This window comes from Balaenoptera acutorostrata, chromosome 15, assembly GCF_949987535.1.
Source record: "Balaenoptera acutorostrata chromosome 15, mBalAcu1.1, whole genome shotgun sequence".
NCBI lineage: Eukaryota > Metazoa > Chordata > Mammalia > Artiodactyla > Balaenopteridae > Balaenoptera > Balaenoptera acutorostrata.
Window position 1 is genome coordinate 61778125 of NC_080078.1, and position 22883 is coordinate 61801007.

General features: G+C 50.1%; 1 protein-coding gene and 1 long non-coding RNA gene across 2 annotated transcripts in view; one reads left to right on the forward strand and one right to left on the reverse strand.

The window, feature by feature from the left end:
- LOC130704939 (uncharacterized) overlaps positions 1-10147 on the reverse strand; it is a 33658-nt gene extending 23511 nt beyond the window's left edge. Inside the window, exon 1 of the long non-coding RNA XR_009005493.1 lies at positions 10024-10147. This is a non-coding gene — a long non-coding RNA (uncharacterized LOC130704939). The remainder of the gene's footprint in view (positions 1-10023) is intronic.
- A 56-nt stretch (positions 10148-10203) lies between these two features.
- SRXN1 (sulfiredoxin 1) lies at positions 10204-16969 on the forward strand. Its single transcript, XM_007193343.3, has 2 exons — positions 10204-10537; positions 14635-16969. The coding sequence occupies exons 1-2, from the start codon at positions 10328-10330 to the stop codon at positions 14836-14838; spliced, it is 414 nt and encodes a 137-aa protein (XP_007193405.1). The 5' UTR covers positions 10204-10327; the 3' UTR covers positions 14839-16969.
- Positions 16970-22883: the final 5914 nt, after the last annotated feature.

Below are 22883 nucleotides of genomic sequence, written 5' to 3' on the forward strand. Positions count from 1 at the left end.
TCCCTCCCGGCCACGTCTATGCAACTCTCCCGGGCAGAGAGGCCGGGGCTGCCAGCTGCCCCGCATTGGCCGCCACTACCTCCCCCGCCGCGCTTTTGCATGCCCGGGCGAGGACCGAAGCACACACCTCCACGCTCGCGGACCCCGGCCCCCTCTGCTTTAAGCACACGCCTCTGCCCCATCTCTAGGCGCTCAGCTCCGGGGCAGGAGTCCCGGACTCTCCGACCCTCCCCCTCTCCCCTGAGCCGCAAAGGAGGGTGGAGGGTGGAGGCTGGAGGGGCCCCTGGAGCAGGAGCACTTCTCTAGGGCTTCTCCGCTCCAGGCCCACCCGGGGAAGCGAGGCGGCAGGGATGCGGGAAGGGAGAGGGGTTGCAGAATCAATTACGGAGGGTGTTGATCCTGTAAATAGGAACTTCCGACAGCAATAATTTTCCATGCATGCTAAGCCTTTTGGCCATATTTTGTATGAGCGCTTGGCGCTCTCCCTCCCTCCTCCTACCCCATCTCCTACCCCAGACCCCCATCCCTTCCTCGCCTCCAGCAGTATTACCTGTAAGGCAATTCAGGGATATTAAAGGGACTTTGGCCACTCACCAGTGCCTCTAGACCTTGTGATGGGGACGGGTTTGGGGTGGGGGGCATCTGAGAGGCAGCCAGATTTTTTTCCACTCAATTTCCCTCCCTGTAGTCTGACCAGCCTGTAGCTGCCACCAGCAGTCACACAGTTCCAGGGGTCCCTTGACATCCACAAGGTCCCAGGCATCCTCAGTCCTTAACAGTCCTCAAATACTGGGGATGCAAACTGAAAGGGTTCAAGACCCAGATTAATAACATAAGGGAATGAAGCAGGTTGCCCTAAGACATTAGGGGATGGTTGTGCCTGTGACTGACAGGAAACAGCGTGTCTCACCTTAAAGAATTGCAATTCAAATTAACTGCACCTGCCAAACAAATACAACCGTGGGTCAGATTTGTCCCTGACAGCCAGTTTACAACCCCTACATCCTTCACCACTTCCCCTCTGCTGCTCTGGGTGGGGGGGTTCTGGCCAGCCCTAGTGGTCATACAAGCAGCAAGTGCATGCATGCAAAAAGGTTGACTTTGGCTCAGCAGGCAACATTGTCCCAAAACAATGAGCTGCCCCTAGAGCCTGTGAGCTACCTGTCACCAAAACTGTTCAGGAAGACAGTGGACAACCAGTCCATCCTCCTTGCCAGCTGGCTTGGTGATCTTTCAAAATATGAATTCTGCCCTTGCCTTACTAAAAACTTCCCTGGGAACTACTAGCACCATGACGCTTAACTCCAACCCCCAGCACAGACTCAGGGGTGGGGGTAGGGGGCTGTGTGCCTTGAGGGCCCGATGCCAGGCTGGGGGCTTGGGGGTGTAGGATGGAACTCCATCTCCCCTTGGGCCACCTTTCGGTTTTCTTCCTTTTGTAGGCAGTGCACTCAGCTTTTTTTTTTTTTTTTTTTTTTGGCCACGCGGCACGGATTGTGGGATCTTAGTTCCAGACCAGGGATCGAACCCAGGCCCTCAACGGTGAGAGCACAGAGTCCTAACCACTGGACTGCCAGGGAATTCCTTGCACTTTTAGAACCTGTCCATCTTTCCTTTCACACACCTCTGGACAGGCTGGCTGCATCCTGAGCTATACGCCAGGTGTCTCCAGCAATGACAGCAGTGTGGAAATCCCCTACAAAGTTTCCAAAGCAGGTTTGAGGGGCCCAGGCACCTGATGCCTTCCCTAGCCATCCACCCGCAGTTCTCCGTAGCTACACACTGCCCCTAATTGGCTGTTGCATCAATTACATTTGTTTCAGGTCCAGGGAACAGAACCCACTCTAGATCAACATTTTATAAACATCTGTCATCTTGTGACCTTAAAGGGAACCAGCTCTAGCACGAAGCCCACAGCCTAGACAGCAGAGCAGAGATACGAAAGCCCGTGTCCCTGTTACCTGCAGCCCAGAGCACCTCAATTAGCATATCGTCCAGTCTGCTTTTCACGGTCCTCTCAAAGGAAGCCCTCCAGGATGCAACTCCGGCTCTCCTCTGCCCTGTCTGGCTGCTCCATCCAGCATCTCTGCAGCCTCACCTTCCTATGCCCAAGGAAGGAACCCACTTCCTGTTCCTTCTTCTGTCGTGGTTTGCGCTCCTCAGGGTTCTCTCCCAGACTCCTCTTCTCACTGTGTATTCTCATGAGGCAATCTCATCACACCCATGGCTTCAGTTTTCACCCACATGCAGATGACTCACAAATTTACATTTGTGATAAATGTAATGTAATTTACATTTACATTTTCATTTCTGACCTCCTCTCTGAGCTGCAAATCTGCCTGCAAACCACTGCCACATGGATATCCCAAAAGTACCATAGGCCAGCCCAAGTCTGAAGCCATGATTTGGTTCTCTCCTGTATCTGTCTCCCCTACCCTTCCATCCAATCCATCAGGTTCTGTTTATTTTTCCTCTTCGTCTTCTCAGTCTCCACCCTAGTCCACGGCTACCATCATCTCTTACCTGGACAACTGGACCAGCCTTCTCACTGGTCTCTCTGGATCCATTCTACCTCCACCACCTCCCTCCCTCTCTCCACAGTGACCACAGGGATCTTTTAAAAAATGCAGATCTGATCATGTCACTCCCATTCTTCTTCCCTGTTTGAATGCTTCAATGACTTCCCACTGTGTGTGGGGGGAGGGGGGAGAGGAACCAGCTTTCAAAGACCTAACTGATCTGACTCTTTCCATCACTCCAGCTGAACCTTCAGCCATGAGCCCCTTTGCTCTTTGAGTTCCAGCCACCTCTGTTTAGCAATTTTGCTCCCTCCTACCAGAGGGGCTTTGCATAAGCTGTTCTCACCACCAGTAACATACTCCATTTGCACTACCATTACCACCACTGTTGACTAGTTATTGCCTTTTCATCCTTCATCTCTCAGCTGGATGATCACTTCCCCAAGGACCACATGATCTTGGTTCACAGCACTTACCATCAATGCACACTTTCCCTTTAATCAGTGTGATTATTTGGTTATTCTCTGTCTCCCCCATTAGATTACAAGCTTCATGAGAAAGGGACTGACAGTGTCTTTTTGCTTATCATTAAATTTCCTGGGTCTAGTGCAGTACCTAGCCAATAGCAGATAACCAGTAATTATTTTTTTAATGAACTACACACATTTAAGTCATAATAACAGTGGCTTATGCTTAAAAAAAAGTCTTTGTCCCTCATAGCCATAGATGATTGGTTCAGATGTGAGCATCTGACTAGAACTTGGAAATTTCCTCTCTCCCTCTCTCTGAGTCATAAGACCTGTAACTTGAGAGCTGTGGCTCAGATTGCTAGCTACTTATCAGCATACATTCTCTCCCTCCTTAGTAAGAGAACTCCATTGTTAGCTGAGCACATTGCCACATTGAATGAAGACTACATATCCCAGCTGCCCTTGCAGCCAGTGGTGGCCATGTGACCAAGTTCTGGTCAATGACATGCAAGGGAAAGTGTTATGTGGAACTTCTGAGACAGCACCCTAAAAAGGAGGGGGGTCATATCCTTTGCCTTTCCATTTCTCCACCTTCTTCCAGGCTGGCACTTCAGCAGCAGTCTTGAACCAGGAGGTGACGCTGAGAATAAACACCTTACTCTAAAATGATGGAGTTGACAGAAAGGACCCGTGCCCCTAGTGCCGGTGGAGCAGTCACCCCAGCCCTGGACTTCCTACTTCCAGCTTCTCTTTCATGAGAGGAAACACATTAGGGTGTTTTAAGCCTCTCTTGTCAGGCTTCTCTTACTAAAAGCCAAATATAATCCCTGTTGACAGCCACGTTCCTGTTATGTGGAAGTAATCCCTCCGCCAAGCGACAGAAAAAAGTCTCTGAACCCACTTTTCCCTGAGGCCCACCTTCACCCCACAGTCAAGGGCATAACCAAGTGTTCCATTTTCATTAAGCTAATTCACATTGGCTTTCTTCACTTGCAAGCAAGGGTCTGGGCAAATACATTGAGACTAGTCTAGAAGTGCAGACACAGAGAGACCTTCGAGATCTATTATTAATTTAAAATGTAATCAAACAGGTCATATTTACTGAGCACTTACAGTGTGTTGGGCACTGTTCTAAGGACTTTACCTACATCACCTCTTTTCATTCTCTCAACAACTCTACAAATTAGGTGCCATTATCATGGCCATTTTGAAGGTTAAGAAACCAAGGCACAGACAGGTGCCTGGCCCAAGGTCACATGTCTAATAAGATGTGTGTAATTTTAACCCAGGCAAGGTGCAGAACTATTGGGGATGACCCATGAAATTCCCCCTTTGCCTTAGTTTTGGCTCCCCAGTAGCAAAGGCTTGAGTGCAAGTGGTTTATTTGGGAGGTGATTCCAGGAAGCAGGAGTGAGGGGGCAAGAAGAATGAGACAGAGGGTGTGTCAGTGGGGTTGTTGCTGCAGCAATGGGGCTGGGTACTGCTATTCTCTGAGAAGGGTCCAGAAAGGTCCAAATGGTCTGGCATGCTTCTCACAATTTTCCACCTATGACAATGGAAGACTGGCTTTTATTCACCAGCTCCTGTCCCCATCAGCCAACACCTCTGGGAGACTCTCACAGGGATGGAAAATATGGAAGACACTGCAAGCTTGAGCTGGGAAGCCAGTGGTGCTAGGTGAGTCTGGGTTTGCACGGACCTTCCCACCACAACTTCAGTTGAAATCAAAGGTGGGCCAAGGGGCTGTGCCACTGACACCCAGGTCTTTGCTCTGCCCTTTCCTCATTGACAAAGCTCACATTTGTTCAGACATCCACCCATCACTTAACCCATCCGGGGCCTCAAAGGAGGCTGACCCCAGGGGTGTGGCTGATTGGTCTCCTCCAAGCCAATCACAGTCATCCCAGTGGGAGACAGGTTCCAGCACCCATACTTAAGCAGCTCGGAACATGGTATGTTCCTGGAGAATATTATTAATCCCGGGTAGTCATGTGATTCGAGCTAGCTCAATCAGACCAAAGAGAAAAGCTTTAATTCCATCTCGCTATGGGAGAGGTTCTCTCTCTCTTCTCCTGGATGTGAACTACTATAGCCTGAATGTTTATGTCCCCCTAAAATTCATGGGTTGAAGACTAATACCCAACGTGATGGCATTTGGAGGTGGGACTTTGGGGAGGTGATTAGGTCACAAGGATGGAGCTCTCATCAATAGGATCAGTGCCCTTATAAGAAGAGACCCCAGAGAGCTCTCTCACCCCTTCCACCGTGTGAGAACACAGCAAGAAGATGGCCATCTATGAACCATGAAGTGGGCTCTCTCCAGATACCAAATCTGCCAGCACCTTGATCTCAGACTTCCAGCCTGTAGAATTGTGATAAATAAATGTCTGTTGTTTAAGCCAGCCAGTCTAAGGTAGTTTGTTATAGCAGCCTGAGCTGACTGACAGGAACAAAGAAGGAGGCTGCCCCAGTTGGCACTGGCAGTCATCTTGTGACTATGAGGAGAAGCAGTTAAAGTGTGAAGCCACCTCAAAGCCCCAAGGAGATGCTCAGCAGGTACCAAAGCTGCAGAAGAAAAAGGCAAACTTTCTGCATAAAATAAGAACAGGAACTTAGTGATTGGTAGAGGGGACAAAGAGGAGATGGAGGAGAAAACAGAAAGTGAGAATGGGACCAAGCAACATGGCAGAATTCTGTAAGCCAAGCCGTAGAAATGGACAAGAGCATTTTAGGGGTAGAGAAATATAAGCTTTAATGTTCCTTTTGTGGCACAGAAATCCTTTCCTCTTTCCAAACACTCAGGAAAGTCCTCTGCATACCTGATTACCTGATGTATAAGATTCTTTGTCAAAAATGAAAGGGAAGGGGAAGAGTAGGGAGCCCAGGAGCAGGACAGGGAGAGCAGGTAACTAGGGCCTTTGGTTGCAAACCACAAACATGGACTCTGGCTGGTTTGGACAGAAAAGGCATTTATCGATGTCCTGCCCCTTATTCCCTTGGGCCACCTCTGAAGCAGGAAGCTTCCTCCAGGTCCTCAGGTGCTTGCTCAGTCCGAGTATAGAGCAGCCCATAAATGGCAATGGCTTAACATCCTGAGGCCACCCTCAACCAGTGAGGGACAGGAGTCAGTGGATAAAAATACACAGCCCCCCTGGCAGTCAGAGGGATGATTCTGATGCATGATGCTTCCTCTCAGAGTCTCCAGCAAGAGTAAGCCCCACTTAACCACCATGTTAACCTGCTCATCAGAATCCCCTGTATTGGCATTTCTCCCTTCCCCAGTCCTTCCTGGGATCACCTCCTACAGCAGACTGTCTTCCAAAGATGGTCACAACAATATCTCCCTGGTGGAAACAAGCTCTTTTAGAACCTTGCTACTCCTCCCATCAAGAGATGGAATCTCTGTACCTTCCCTTGAGCCTGGTGGGGGGGAGTGGTGGTGTTGTGACAGCTCCCACAAACAGAATGCCACAGAAATGATGCCAATATGACTTCCAAGACTAGACTGGAAAAGGCCATGAAGCTTCTGCCAGGTTCTCTTGTGACACTCATTCTTGGAAGCCAGCTGCCATGCTATGAGCAAGACCAGGGCACACGGAGAGGCCCCGTGGAGGTGTTCTGGCTGATAGGCAGGATGGTCCAATGCATGAGTAAGTGAAGTCACCTCCAGATGATTCCAGCCCCAGCCATCAAGTCACCCCCAGCTATTGAGTCACCTCCCAGCTGATGGCCCAGACATTTCAGAGAAGAGACAACCAGTTCCCACTGTGCCCTGTCTGAATAACTGACCCACAGAATCTGTGAGGATAATAAAATGGTTGTTTTATGTCACTACATTTTGGATCAGTTTATGTTACAGTGATAATAACTAGAGCAGCTCCCAAATATAACTACCTGCACACAAGTCCTAGTCTCAGGGTCTACTTTTAGGAGAATCCAAACTAAAACAAAAGGATATTGTGTAGATCCCAGAATTTCTCCAGCTTCCAGTCCCAGGCTTACATTAGCCCCAGTGGAAGGGACCTCATCTTAATCCCAACATGAGGCTTAAGTCTCCATCTCATTGGTTTAGGGACAAATGGGCCAATATAATAGAACTGCTGATTGGACAGGTCCTCTTTCCCTTCAATTCTCCCCCTCCATGGGGTCTGCCCAAGAACCATACAGGAAAACTAGGTTGTAGCACCAGGCCTTGCCAGTTCTGTTCAGGGATCAGAGGCCATGAACTTCAGGGCAGGGTAAACCCTCTTGAGTACAGAGGTGAATGCCAATTAAGCTAAGCCAATCAGGGTAATTCCACTCCCCTTGCCAGGGATTGGTTTAGGCATGGAAATGTGATATAATCTTGCCAATGAGACATGAGGAAAAGGCTCCTGTGCAGGGGGGTGGGGAGGTAGGGGATGGTTACTAAAGCTTTCTTCACTCTTAAAAAGAGGCACAAAGGGATGTCGATGTCCTAACTTCCACCTTTGAAAGCTGTTGTATGTGATGCTTGGAGCTACAGCTACCATCTTGGGACCATGAGGGGCAAGGCTGAGTATGAAAACCAGAATATGGAGGATGATGGTACAAAAAGCTGGAAAGAACCTGACATTGTTCAACTACCTCTTCGCCAATCTTGGATATGTCTACCTCCAGACATCTTAATTATGTGAAAATACAAGTCTTCTTAATGCTTAAGCCATTTTGAGTTGAATCATAGGTCTCTCAACATACAGAATTTGTTGCCAGGAGTGGGGGTCTCACTGGGCATACCATGATGAGAGATTCACGACAAATCTCCATTTTTCCATCCCAGAAGCTGTTCCCCCTGCCTCTTCTTACTTTCTGAAATTAGGAAGTGGTTCTAAGAGGGACAATTTCCCTCTTGATGAAATTCTCTAATTCTCAATAATTCTGGGACTGAGGTGTGGGTCTTAGCTCTACATCCTGAAACAAAGTATGCTTTAGATGCTCAGAGGGGTTATATTGTGGAACTGCAGAAAGAGAAAGGTTCAAGTCAAATTCATAATGGCCTCAGCATTCCAAGGTTTGCAAGAGATTAAAAACCCACCATGAATGATCTTCAACAGCAAAATGGGGTATTGCACAATTCACAGAGCACTTATTATGTGCTTCTTCCCAAATCACACTCAACAACTTTGAGTGATGGGCAGCATTACCCCATTTTGCAGAGGCTTCAGAAAGTGTCCGCAACTGGCCAGTACAACAGCCACCCAGCCCGCCCCCAGGGATAACTCCAGCTGAGAAGGCAAGTATGCATTCCCCATGCATGTGACAACCAGGGTGAGAAGAACCACCAAACCAGACTTGCCTGTCTTCAGCCAGGTTTGGGGCTGTGCCACCTCCCCACTTTTCCTCAAGCTGTTTAGCTGGAATATCCCTCCTATCTACCTTTTATTCAGCACGTTTTATATGCCAGGTACCTTTCTAAACACTTTATGTGTTATTCTCATTTACTCTCCCTGGCAATTGAGAGAAGAAATCAAGGCACAAAGAAGTTGAGTACCCCACCACACACACACACACACACACAAACACACACACACATACACACACACGTCACACAGCTAGTTGGTGATGCAGCCAGGATTTAAATCCATGCCATTCAAGTGATTCCAGATCCTACCCTAAACCATCACCTGCTTCTTCCCTCTCACTCTCCAGGACCAAGCCATTTTCCAGTGTGAATACCACCCCTCCAGGGAACATTTCCTGGTGCTCTCAGTCAACACGGCCTCTTCTTCAGCACTCTGGGTGTCTGTAATGAAACCAGTCACCTTCCTTTTTTTTTTTTTTTTTTTGGCCTCACCGCGCAGCATGTAGGATCTCAGTTCCCTGACCAGGGATCGAACCCACGCCCCTTGCATTGGAACTGCAGAGTCTTAACCACTGGAAGGCCAGGGAAGTACCCCAGTCACCTTCCTTGATTACCACTATGTAAGCACTGATTTACCCCCAACCCTCTCCTCTATCAGCCATTATCTCTGAGTGTCCTCACAATCTCCTCACAACCATTTTACAGAAGGCTGATGCTCAGAGAGGTTAAGGAACTTGTCTGAGACCACACAGCTAGTGAGTGGCCAGATGGGATCTGAACCCAGGTCAATCTGTGCCAAAGCCGTAATGTTGCCATAGATGCTGATAAACACCTGAGATTTAAACCAGGAGCCTACCTCCCTCTGGCTCCAGAGGACACTGGGTGCTGAACCTGGGCTCAAGGGGATGGAGAGTTTTAAACAGAAGAGTGGGGGTGGTAGTCAGCATGTCTGGACCTAAGTCATCACCACCACCCCTTGCAGCTTTGGTGTCCTCATCTGTAAGCAGGTGTTTAGTGGCCTGGGACTCTGAGCTCAGATAATCTGACTTTCATTTTCAGCGGCCCTATCTTGGACAAGTGCTTCAACAATCACACCTACTTCCGAGTAGCGCTGTGAGGATGCAACGAGACTATTATTGTGGAACTCCAGGGCAGTGCCCACACACTGTCAACATGATTCCAAAAGGCTCCTTGTTACAGTTACTTTTGCTGAACCGAGGCAACCAGCGGTGGGTAGAGAGAGAGAGCACTCTGGAGCCTCACTGCCTGGATTTGAACCCTGGTTCAGCCACTTACTAGCTCCATGACCTTGGGCAAATCACTTTAAAAAACAAAAACAAAAAAAAACTCACTGTGCCTCAGTTTCCTCATCTGTAAAATGGGAATAATAATCATACCTAGCTTGAAGGGTTGTTTTGAGGTTTAAATAAGTTAATGTACATGCAAAGTGTTTAGAACAGTGCCTGACACAGCACCAGATTCAGCAGATTCGTAGTATTTCGAATGTCATTGGTATTATTATCACCTCCACGACTATTACCACTAGGGATCCAAAGGCTGGGCAGCCAAGAGCCAGGTTTTGCCGACTCACCCTCGCTGGGCAGGTCCAGCCCCCTCCAACCCGTGTCCCCGCCCCCCCCCAACCCGTGACCCTGAGTCAACCCCGAACTGTGCGCCACCCGCGCCCCTCCCGCCCCACGACCTGCAGACTCACCCTGAGTCAGCCTCCCCGGGCGCTTCCACTCCCAGGACGCCGCGCGGCAGAGGGGAGGCGGCGAGGCGCCCCCCAGCGGAGAGCCGGAGCTCCGCACGCGTCCCGCAACGCCGGGAGAACCGAGCGAAGGTCCCACAGGGGCGCTCGGGGGTGGGCCAGACCACTGTGGGGCAGGGGAGAGAGGCTCTGTGCGGCTGCGCCCCCCGCCGCCCGCGCGGAATGGTACGGCCCGACCGGTGTTAAAGACCTGAGAGGAGGCGGCGCGTAGCGACACCGTGCAGGCGGCGGCGGCTGCGGCTGCGCGATGGGTCTTCGCGCGGGAGGAGCTCTGGGCAGAGCCGGAGCTGGCCGGGGGGCGCCCGAGGGAGCTGGGCAGAGCGGCGGCGCGCAGGGCGGCAGCATCCACTCGGGCTGTATCACCGCGGTGCACAACGTGCCTCTCAGCGTGCTCATCCGGCCGCTGCCGTCTGTGCTGGACCCAGCCAAGGTGCAGAGCCTCGTGGACACGATTCGGGTGAGGCCCCGGGGAAGCCGGCCGCTGGGAGGGCTTCGAAGGAGGGAGGTCGCGCTGGACGCGAGACGGGACTGGTTCAGTCTCAGCCGGAGCACGGCATTTGCTGTGTGACCTTGAGCAAGTGGCTGGGCCTCTCTGGGCCTCGATTTAGTCATTGAGCAAGGAGATTGGAGGAGATGATTAAAATAACGATCCTGACTCCTATATAGTACTTGAAGTGGCCAGGAGCTGTTTTAAGTGCCTGAGCTTCTTCATGCGAACCCTATGAGGTAGATACCACTACTGTTCCTCTTACAGACGAGGAAATGAGACACAAGAGGATTCAAGCAACTTGTCCAAGGTCAGGCACTTTAGAAAGTGGCACAGCCTGTCCCCAGTGCCCAGATGCGTGGCCACCACCTTATCCTGAGATAACCTATGTGGTCACTTCAGGCAGTGGCAGTGGGATTGGGGGTGTCCTGTCTGCTGGGAGGGCCTTGTTTGAACTGGAAATGGGGGAGGACGGAGTCAGCTGCATCACAGAGAGGGTGCTCAAGAAGGCTGGGGTGATCCTGGCAGAAAATTTGGGGGAAGGAGGGGACATGTGTGTCAGGTTAGGCCTGCATGGCATCTTGTCCCCCTCCCCCAGACCCTTGGAAGGTGGCCATGTGTGACCTACCAAACACCTCTACTGCTAGCCCGATTGTCTTTCAGTCCTAGAGTTTACACTGCTGTTCCCACTGCCTGGAACTGCTTGCCAGGTAGCCACAGGGCTTGCTCCCTCGTTTGGGTCAGGTGCCCACTTCCCATCAGCCCAGGCCTCCATAGCTCTCCCCCTAACCTGAGGTATTTCTCCTTGAAGCACTTATGTCCACCTGAGTTATATTACACATTTGTCTGTGTTTTATTGTCTCTCCTCCGCCTCTCATGTGAACTCCACAGGAGCAGGGATTTTGTCCTGTCTTGACTGTTTCCATAACACTAGCACGGTGCCTGGCTGTTTGTGATGGATCTGGCCAGGGATGCACTCTCCCACCCTGGGCCTTTGCACAAGCTTTTCCCCTGCCAGTAAAACTCTTTCATCTCTTTACTGTTTCTAACTCCTTCTTGCTCTTTTTGTCAATGTCTGTGTCTTCCCTGACAGCCCCTGCTGGGTTAGGGGCCTCCTGTGGGCCCCCAGCCACCTGCATGCCCACGAGCATACCTCTGATCCTACTGGCTTGTAATGGCCTCAGACACCTGTCTTCCAAGCCAGAACGATATGCTCTGTGAGGCAAAAACCAGGCCTCTCTTTGGTTACCATATGTATTAGTTTTCAATGGCTACTGTAACGAACACCAGAAACTTAGTAGTAGTGGCTTAAAACAAAGACAGATTTTATTATTTTATAGTTCTATAGTTCAGAAGTCCAAAATGGGTCTCGCTAGGCTAAAATCAAGGTATCAGCGGGGCTGCATTCTTTTCTGGAGGCTCTAGGGGAGAATCCATTTCCTTGGCTTTCCCAGCTTCTAGAGGCCACCCACATTTTTGGTTCATGACCTCTCTCCTCCGTCTTCAAAGCCAGCAACATCAGACCTCCTCTTGTTCCTCTGTCTTCCACGTTTAAGGTCTCTGGTGATTACATTTGGTCTGTCTGGATAACCCAGGATAATCTCCCCATCTCAAGATCCTTGACTTAATTCCATCTGCAAAGCTCCTATGCCATGTGAGTAACATATTCACAGGCCCAGGGATTAGGACATGGACATCTTTGGGGGCCATTATTCTGCCCACCCATCGTCACACCCCTGGTGCCCAGCACAAGGCCTGCCTGGCACAGCTGCCTCTCTTTGCTGCTCCACTGCCGGGCAAGCTGTGCTCCGCGCCTCACTTGCATCAGCTCCCTGACTTCATCAGCAGCCTGTAGGGTGTCTGTTCCCAGTTTGCAGATGAGGAACAATGCCCAGTGTCAAGGCCACTTGCTTACCACCCCTGCCCACACTCCCCCCACCCCCCGCCCCACTGCTCTGTGTAGGAGCTGAGATTCAAATTCAGGTGTGCCTGGTTCAAGAGCCCCAGCTTATAACTGCTGGGTCTTACTGCTTACTAATCATTTCTAGGATAAATGGAATAATGAATCCATCAAAGCAGCCCAATAAGAGACCACCCGAGAACCAGTGGTGGGAGGTCTTCTAGCAGCTCACACTTGATTCGGTCTCCCCCCTACCCCATCCCTCCCTGCCCCAGGCTTTCCCTATGTAGAGGACTACCCATTCTCCATCTAGATGCTCAGGCCCATAACAGGAAGTCAACTTATATTCTCCTCTTTCTCTTCTCCTCACATTCACCCCTCCCCTGGGATCTTGCCCCTAAACATGTCCCAAACCTGTCTACCTCTCCCTGACCCCTCCATGCCCTCACCCAGGACAGCCACTTCTGGTGAATACCTGCTGAGGCCTCGCCTCTATCTTCCCTGCTTTTGCCTTTGTCCACTCATCAAGCCTGCTTGCCCAGGACAACTTTCTAGAATGTTCTTCAGATCATGTCACCCTCCCCTGTTTAAAACACTCCAGGGCCTAAGAGGTATAAACTTTCAGTTATAAAGTAAATGAGTCATGGGTATGAAATGTACAATGTGGGGAATATAGTCAATAACTATGTAGTATCTTTGTATAGTGACAGGATTAGCTAGACTTAATCATGGTGATTGTTTTGAAATGTTTAGAAATATCCAATCACTGTGTTGTGTACCAGGAACTAACATAATATTGTAGGTCAATTATATTTCAAAGACAAATAAACAAACAAACTCTTAGGAAAAGAGACCAGCTTTGTGATTGACTGGGGCAGAAGGTGGGTAAGGAGAGGGAGAAGTGTATGAAGGTGGTCAAAAGGTACTAACTTCTGTTATAAGATAAATAAGTATTAGGGATGTAATGTACAACATGATAAACATAATGAACACCGCTGTATATTATATATGAAAGTTGTTCAGAGAGTAAAATCCTAAGCGTTTTCATCACAAGGAAAACATTTTTTTTCCATTTCTTTAATTTTGTATCTATGTGAGATGACAGGTGTTCACTAAACTTACTGTAGTCATCACTTCATGATGTTTGTAAGTCACATCATTATGTTGTACACCTGAAGCTTATACAGTGCTGTATGTCGATTATATCTCAATAAAACTAGAAGAAAAAAATAAGATAAATAAAACGCTCCAGGGCCTACCCCCTGCTACCTTTCTGACCTCTTCTACTTCTCAATCCCCCGAGTCCACTCTGATCACACTGGCCTCCTTGCCATGCCTGCAATACAGTGAGCTTGTTCTGGCCTCAGACCTTTCGCATTTGCTGTTCGCTCTGCCTGGAATGCCCTTCCCACGGGTAATACACAGTGTGTATTACTGAGCACGTTCCATGTGCCAAGTGTTGTTTGAAGCAGTTTATGTCTATTAACTCACTAAACCCAACAGTTCTATGAGGTGGGTGTGTCATCTTTATCCCCGTTTGATAGATCGGGCAACTGAGGCACAAATATGAATTGCCAAAGGTCACAGAGCAATTAAGTGGCAGACCTGAGATTTGAACCTGGCAGTCAGGCTCTTTCTTTAAATGACTCCACCTCTCTATCTTCCCTAGGGGACTTCTCTGTGTTCAGGTCTCTGCTCCACTGTCACCTCTGAGAGGCCTTGTGGACCCCCATCCCTGTCACGTCAACCTGTGTTATTGTCTTCATAGCATTTATCACTCTAACATTCACTTCTCCATTCCATCTGCCCCACTAGACCAAAGTCCCATGAAGGCAGGGGCTGTGTCTGTACCTTATTCCCAGAGTCTAGAACAGTGACAGATAATATACATGTGGTCTGATAAATGGTTAACAACCTGGATGGGGGAGCTCTGATTTGTAGCATCTGCCCATTTCCCTGGTGTAAATACTCTCACCGTGGTTGATTTTCATGCTACCAAGGTGATGTCAACCAACTCACAGTTGCCTCTGTGTAACAGTTGCCTCTCACAAGCCAGCACGAGCCAGTGTGAGCACCTAGAGGAGCTCAGCCCAGGTTAATAAAGTCTGCTTTGCAAACTGTCCAGCACTGTGCCACGCTCATTCACCTTGCGCCCTCTTCTCTCCAGGAGGATCCAGACAGCGTGCCCCCCATCGACGTCCTCTGGATCAAAGGGGCTCAGGGTGGTGACTACTTCTACTCCTTTGGGGGCTGCCACCGCTATGCAGCCTACCAGCAGCTGCAGCGAGAGACCATCCCTGCCAAGCTTGTCCAGTCCACCCTCTCGGACCTAAGGGTGTACCTGGGCGCTTCCACGCCGGACTTGCAGTAACAGCCTCCTTGGCACCTACCACCACTGCCACGAACCCAGAAGACACACCTGGCCTCCAGTGGGCTGAGCCATGCAAAGGTGTAGCAGGAGTGCATTCTCTTTGTGCCTGGGGGGGGGCAGGTCTAACTTGAAGCACCCTCTTTCTTAGCTGTAAGACCTTGGACTCATGACTGAACAGTGTGGGATCCCCACTTCCCACCTCGGGGAGAATGGGTCGTGTGTTTGCTCTTGAGGGATTATTGAGAGGGTGAAATGAGAAAGGAGATGGGTTTGGAGAGCCACATGCTGCTGGCTCCAGATTCCCAAGGACAAGGATCCTTTTGCATTTCTGTCTCTATATATCATATCATGTGAATACATTCATCTGCAAGTAAAGGAAAGCCTAGGTTCCAGTGGCTTAAACAAAGAGAAGTTTGTTTTCCCACATAGCATGAATTCTGGAGACAGTCGGCTAATAGTATTCGTTTAACAACTCAGCAAGGTTACGGCGCACGTCTCTGTGATCCTTTCGGCCTTTCCCACATTGCATGTCACTTCATGGTCACAAGATGGCTGCTGTACCTCCAGCAATCATGACTGTGTTCAAGGAAGAATGGAGTTGGGGAGGAGGAAGGGCCCAGCCAGCTGGACCTGTCAACTTCTATCATAAAGTCAGGCCTTTTTCAGAGGTCTGTTTCCTGCTCTCTTCCCCTGTGTATTTCTACTTAGGTCTCCTTGGCCCAAACCAGGTACAGTTGCCACCCCTAGCTGCAAAGAAAGCTAAGACGGCAGGAACACAGTTGTCACAGCTTAGTAAATCAATCATATCACATCTCCTAGAACTGGCACACTACCTCCTAAGTAATATTGGAATCCCATTACCAAGAGAGAAGTGAGGAATTGTGTATCAGTTAGCCGTTGCTGTGCAACAAACCATTCCAGAACTTGGCAGCTAAAAGCAAGTTGTTTATTTGCCTAAAATTCTTTGGTTTGGCAATTTGGGCTGGGCTCAGCTGGGCAGTTCTGCTGATCTTGCTTAGGGTCACTCATGGGGTTGTATGCAATCAGCTGTCACCCTAGATGGGGCTGGATGGTCTCGGATAGCCTGACTCACTTGTCTGGCAGTAGGTAGGCTATTGGCTGGGTGACTTGGTTCTCCTCCATGTGTCCTTTCCAGCAGGTTAGTTCAGGCTTATTTTCATGATATCATCAGGGCTCAAAGAGAGAGGGAGAGGGAGGGAGGTGTGTGTGTGGAGGGAGGGGAAGAGGAAGGGGGAGAGAGAGGAGAAGCTCCAAGGCTTTTTTGAGTTTTAGGTCAGAATTGGTACAACGTCACTTCTGCTAAGTCCTTCTGGTCAGAGCAAATCAAAAGTTTGGCTTAGATTCAAGGGCTGGGGAAACAGACTAAACCTCTTAGAGAAACTACACAGGATTCGTGGCATTTTTTTCCACCTATCACAGATGACTTTGGATAAGCAAATAACAGTGTTTCTTTCTCACTGTTCTCTGTCTTGTACAGAGCCTTGCTCTGTCCAGGCTGAGGTCACTAAGACACTAGACACTGTCCTGGCCCTGCAGAGAGAAGGAAGTGATGGGGCAGTGGGTGGTCTCTCCCAGGGCTGGGCCCACTCTAGGAGGGGCATCTCTCATCATCTGTACTGGTGGGTTAGGGGGAATGGGTAGGCCAGGTGGGATGTTCCAAAGGGACTAATGAAATCCTAGAGTCCTGGGGGGAAGGGAAGAGATAGAGGAAGGGTGCAGAGTGAGGCGGGCCTTGCTCTCACTGCCCTGCTAAGGGAACTAGGTCACTTGCTGTTTTCAAGCTTCAGTTTCTCCTGCTCAGTAATGAAGATAACAGCTTTCCCACCCATTCTCTGTCCCAGGGAAAGATGACTGAGGTGACCAATGGAATTTAAAAGGTGTGTAGTCATAAATGCAGTGTGATATCCTGGATTGGATCTTGGAAAAACAACTACAAAAGGACCTTAATGGAAAAACTGGAAATCTGAATGAGGTCTGGATTTTAGATAATTTTACGAATGTTGACATTGGGGTAGTCTGGGTGCAGAGTATATGGGAACTCTCTGTACTATATTTGCAACTTTTCTGTAAATTGAAAATCATTCCCAAATAAAAGTTTATTTAATAAAAAGAGAGGCATAATTGCTTTAGACCAATGGTTCAGGTTCTCAAACGGGTTTGCTAAGCACAGATGGCTGGACCACACCCCCAGAGTTGCTGATTCAGAAGGTCTGGGGTGGAGCCTGAGAATTTGCTTTCCTGCCAAATTCCCAGGTGATGCTCATGCTGCTGTTCAGGGACCACAAGGTGAGAACCACTGATCTAGATGGCATCAATTATTTTCAGATATGGTGACAGCCCCTTCACCTCCAATGGAGAAGAAAGAGCTGAGTCCCAGGAGATCCATGTTCTGGAACCAGCTTGTGCACCAATTCCATATGAAATTGGACAGGCCCTTCCCTGGCGCTTTTTCCAAGCAGGACTTGGACTTGTCTAATGGACTTTACCCCTGAGGTTTGTAGTGAGGGTGAGGAAGCTGAGGGCATGCTTTGTAAGCCGCTGTCAGGTGCCACTGTTTCATGTAAGACACCTGCACCCACTGAGGTAGAGTAGCACAGTGGTTACCCCTCCTTGAAAGGACTTTCCCTTCATACAGATAAGGCCCAAGCAGGCAGCACTAGGCATACTGCTAGGCACTGGGAGGAGGCTGCAGAACAGACTTGGAGCGGGAGGGATTGTCGTTCTTAAGGAAGAGGAGCTGGGTTTTGAAGGGTGAAACCTGCTGGTTGCTCTCCGTGGAGGCTGAGCGCTGCACTTCCCACTTAGGCCAGCAGGTGGCGCTGCTTTCTGGCCTGCCCGAGCTAGGCTGGGCCTCCAGCCGGCAGAGCAACTGCTGTGGGAAGGGGATGGATGGAGGGTGTCTGGCTGTGAGGGATGCCCATCAGCGGCCCAGAGAAGCCAAGGGTTCAGGTAGGAGGGGGAGACCTGGCTGGGAGTTTGGAGTTTCAGGTTTACTTACCTGTCCAATCTTGCTCTGTGGCCTTGTACACATCATGGCCTCTCCAGGCCTGTCTTAGGAGACTAGGGTCTCTACACTGGGTGTGCTGTGCCAAATTGTCTCAAGCTCAGCAAAGGCGGCACCTTCTCCAAGAAGCTTCCAGATCCTCCAGGCTGAGCTACATGCCTCTTCTGGGGTCCCCCTGATCCAAAAGTGTGTCCCCTCCCAAAACAAACTACTGCCCCAGGGAACTTGGGTCCAGTGAAAGGGAGTGTGTAGGGACTCCTTATTTCCCTTACTGCCCTGGGACCAACCCTTTCACCATGGTAGGCTTTTTTAATGTTTCATTTTCACAAGTTATATGTGCATATATTCACCTTTTAAACATTAAGATAGCAAAATGCTAAATAATTATTAACAAAATAAAATATGAGAAGCAAGCAGAAGCCCTGTAAGCCCTGTACATTCACACCTGTAAATTTATTCATTCTTTTAATTTATGTAAGGTTTTTGTACGCAATTCTCAATTCTCTAAGAGATGACAACAGATTTTGTTTTTCTACTGTTATGTGAGAACATTAGGCCCCAGCAATGTGTCATTGTGAGGAAATAAAAGTGCTGCAGCAAAAAAAAAAAAAAAAAAAAATGCACCATGAGTCCTAGTGCCTCCCTACTCTTGGCAATTATCTTCATGAATTTGGCGTACACCCTTCCAGACCTTTTTCTAACTTATTAGTTATGTGTGTGTGCGTATAAGTAAGGAAATGTTTTCTTTTTTTACTTTCTTTTGCAGATCACATTTCTTCCCTGGCAATGCGCCTTAGCCATCCACCCCATTAGTGCCTTTGCTCTTCTCCCAGAGTCTCCCTCATTCTGGTCGCTTCCTCAGAGGGGCCTTCCTGACCATACTGTCTAAAACAGCCCCCTACCCCATCATTTTATCACTGCACTGTTTTATTTTTTTCATGGTATTTATCGCACTCCCTGAAATTATCTTCTGTTTCTGTTTATGACTGTCTTGTCCACTAGAACGTAAGTTCTTGAGGCAGGACTTGATCTGTCCTGTGACTAGAGGCCCAGTGCCAAGAACCACCTGACACATAGCAGTTATTCAATAACTGTGTTAAATGAATAAATTCCACATAGGTCTAGCTCATTCTTTGAACTGCTGCATGGCATGCCAGGGTCTGTATATAACCATGTATCAGTTATTCTCCTGTTAATGGCCATTTAGGGGGTTACTGTTATTTGCTGCTGTGAACACCTTGTGCCATCAACTCTGTGCTCACTCAACTGTGTACGTAGGAGTGGGACCGCCTAGCCGGTGCATAGGTGCTGGCAAATTGCTCTCCAGATTGGCTGCTCCAAGTGCCTTTCCCAGAGTTTGGGGGGCAGCTTTCCATCCCTGCACTCCAGCCGGTGTTTCTTAACCTGTTTTGGGTCATGAACACAGTTGAGAATCTGAAAGAAATCCGTGAGCCTTTTCTCCAGAAAGACACACACACACAAATCTTTCGGGCAATTTCTGGGGATTCAATGGCCTCATCCCCCAGGGGTCCCTGTATCAAATGGTTAGAATCCTAATTGTCTCATTGCATGCACAGGAATGCTGAGGCACACACAGATGAGGGTGTGAATGAATTAATAAATGGGATCTAGTTTTATGAGGGTAAAGTGGTCAGACCCTGATCTGTCTCCAGTCAGAAAAAACACCTGTCTTGGAGAGGGTGGGGGCGTGCAGCCTTGCTCTACCCTCGACCAGGGGGCCCCCAAGGATGAGCTCCGGAGGCTCACTGGGCTAGGTCTGGGCGGCTCCACCTGTCAGCCCTGGCAAAAGGTAGGCCAAGTCTGGCATCCAGGGTCAAAGCTGGGAACCAGAGAGAGGCCTTGACTGCCCTGCCCGGATAGGGGCTGCAAGGCGTCCCTCCCTGCCTCCCAGGCAAGCCACATTTGCTCCCATGTTCCCAAGGCAGCCTCTGGGGTTCGCATCCCGACTCCAGATCTTCTGTCGAGCAGGAACATAGGGAGTGCTCGTTACAGAAAGGCCACCACCACCACCATCATCATCATGCCGTCATCATCACTTCCATACCGGATGCAGTCGTCCCGACAGGTGGACAGGGAGGAAATTATCTTCCCTGTTGGACAGATGGGTAAACTGAGGCCCGAAGCGTAGCAGCGACCTGCCGCAGAGGCCTGGCGAGCGCAGCCGGGTTAATCGGCCGCACACACGGACCCCCCGCCGGCCCATCCTCCCCGCCCTCCCCGGCGGCCCCTTCCCCGGGCCTGACCCCCCGGCGCTGCCTGACAGATGACCTCAGCTGCCGCCAATCCATTGGTTCCAGCTCCCAGGGGGAGCGCAGAACAAAGCGCGCTTTGTGGTGGGGCCGTCCCCTCCCCCGGCGCGCTGCCGCCGGGACCCCCTCCGGAACTCCGCGCGACGCCCCCCGGCCGACAGCCGTGTAATGTCTTCCAGGCCGCGCGGCTCCTTCCAGAGCCCCGGAGCCGGGCTCGCCTCCCCCGCGGGGGCTCCCCGGACGGCGGGATCTGGGGGCGCCCCCAGCGGGAGATTGTGCGGGCCGCCGACCTGTCCCCCGGGAGGGAGCGGGAGGGCAGGAGGCACCGGCGCCAGTGGTCCCGGGTGTGCGCTCGGGGCAGGTGCTGCCACCTGACAATCTTAGAGCTACAGCATGGGGTGGAAAATGCTGGTGATGGTGTTACTATTATTGTTGTTGTTGCCATTACTATTATTGTTATTATTTTGTGGTTGTGAGGGGGAGTCACTTTCGACAGACCTCCGTTTGAATCTTGGCTTTGCCACCTGCTGGCCATGGGACCTTGGTGAGCACGTTCACCTCGCAGAACGACAGCAATAGTAGCCAACATTTCTTGAGCACCTACTGTGTGCCAGACCCTACTAAAGGCTTAAAGGCTTTATTGAACTCGTTTAATCCTCACAGCAAACTTAGGAGGGAGGAGTTATCATACCCCTTTTACAGAGAAGGGAACCCTGGCTCCAGTTGTCCTGGAGACAAATTCACCTCTTGAGCCTCAGTTTCCTTGTCTGTAAAATAGGCTCCCCAAGAGCTGTTCATTGCTCATTGCTCTTACCTCCTTCCAGTTGAGGACACAGGGCTGGGAGCAGGTCCCTGGCTTGCCCAGGAGCACCCAGCATGTGTCCGCCCCAATTCCCCCCCCCGTCTTTTGAGGACTCTCTGTGGAGGGCACCGCAACTGCTGGCTCCTGTTGGGCTTGTAGGGGGAGGAGGAGTTGAAGGAGGGTCTGCCTGCATCTGAAAACCTTTCCCCTGAGAGAGAAGCTTCGCTGTCCTGTGCTGCCCTTGAGGGTTGAGGGGGTGAGGGCAGGGAGAGAGGGACGCCATGCCCAGAGAGGGGACCAAGGGGCCACGGAGGGGGCTGGGAGTGGCTGCCCCCCACCCTTCACACACTCCCTGGACGTTCGTTCTCCCGTGCACCTGCTGGGCACCAGACACTGCTCCAGGTGCTGGGAACATCAGAGTACTAAACAGATGGAAACTCTCATTCTCTTGAAGTCCACTCAGGGGAGAAGAGCAAGAAAAACACACGAAATATATATAAAATGTAAACTGCAATATCCGATAGTGATAAGGGCTGTGAGGGAAAAGCAGGGGAAGAAGAAAGAATGAGATGGGAAATATCAACTTCATTAAGGTATCGGACCTCTCTGAGGAGGGGGCATCGACCTGAACAGAAAGGAAAGAAGCCCTGTGGATGTCAGAGGGAAGCGTGTTTCAAGCAGGAGGAATAGCACGTGCAAAAGCCCTGAGGTGGGAGCCTGCTTGGAGGATCCAAGAAACAGCAAGGCAGCCAGTGTGATGGGGGCAGCCTGGATGGGACAAGGCTGGGCTGGGCAGCTGATGAGGTGGGAGAGCTGGGTACCGTCAGCCTGGGACTTTGGCTGGGAGCCATGTGAGGCTTGGAGCAGAGGAGGGACCCGGTGGCTCTGGCTGCTGAGTGGAGCAGGGATGGGAAGGGGGTGAAGCGGAGGCTGCTCTGTCACGAGGGCCCCAGGTGATGGTTGGTGGATTGGATCAGGGCGGAGAGAAGTGATCAGAATCTGGATGTAATTTGAAGATGGAGCCCCAGAATTTTCCAACGGATGGAACTGGATCTGAGGGATGAGAGTGGGAGGGAGGACTCTGGTGACCCCCAGATTTGAGAGTCCACCAGCCCTTTCCAGAAACTTCACTGCAGGCCAGAATGTAGACACAGTCCCCGGGGTGAACCCCACTCTGCTGCTGGTGTCCTGGGGGACTCGGCCAAGCACAGGACACACAGTAGGGCCTCCAGTTCCTCAAAGGCACAAAGAGGAGATGAAGTTAGAAAAATGTTTCTTAAAATTCTGTCAAGAGCCTCCTTCACAATTTGGGCCACTTGGGACAGGAGTGCTTAGTATCACCTTCACGGACCACTGTTTTTGAACTGTTAAATCTATTTGCTTCTGTTTTACTTAAACAAACAAATATTTTTTTAAGGAAACTTGAGATAGGTGGACTAAATGGAAAATCAGTAGCACGTGACATAAATAAATGTGACTGTCAATGTAAACAGTGTAAATATAACACTGTTACTAACTTTGTCCATATCTGATTGAGGCTGTGCAATCTCCCTCCCTCTCTCTCTCCCTCTCTCTCTTCCTCTAGCTCTCAGTAGCAACTGTTTGAGAGACCCACCCCACCTCCACCAATCCAGGACTCTCTCCAGGATGGGAAGAGATTGAAAAAGGATTAATCATCTTGCTCTCTGTGTCCTCACCTTTTTTTGTTTTATTTAACAAATGAAAGCACTTACGATGTTATTTAAATGCTTCCCAAATGTAAAGGCATTTAATCCTCACAACAACCACATGAGGTGGGTAAACCTATTATCCCCACTTTGCAGGTGAGGAAGCTGAGGCTCAGAGGGATGAGGCCCCTTGCCCACAGTCACACAGCAAGGATGAGGCAGAACCAAGATTCAAACCTAGTCAGACCCATTCCGGAGGCCACTCATTGTCCTTTGAAGGC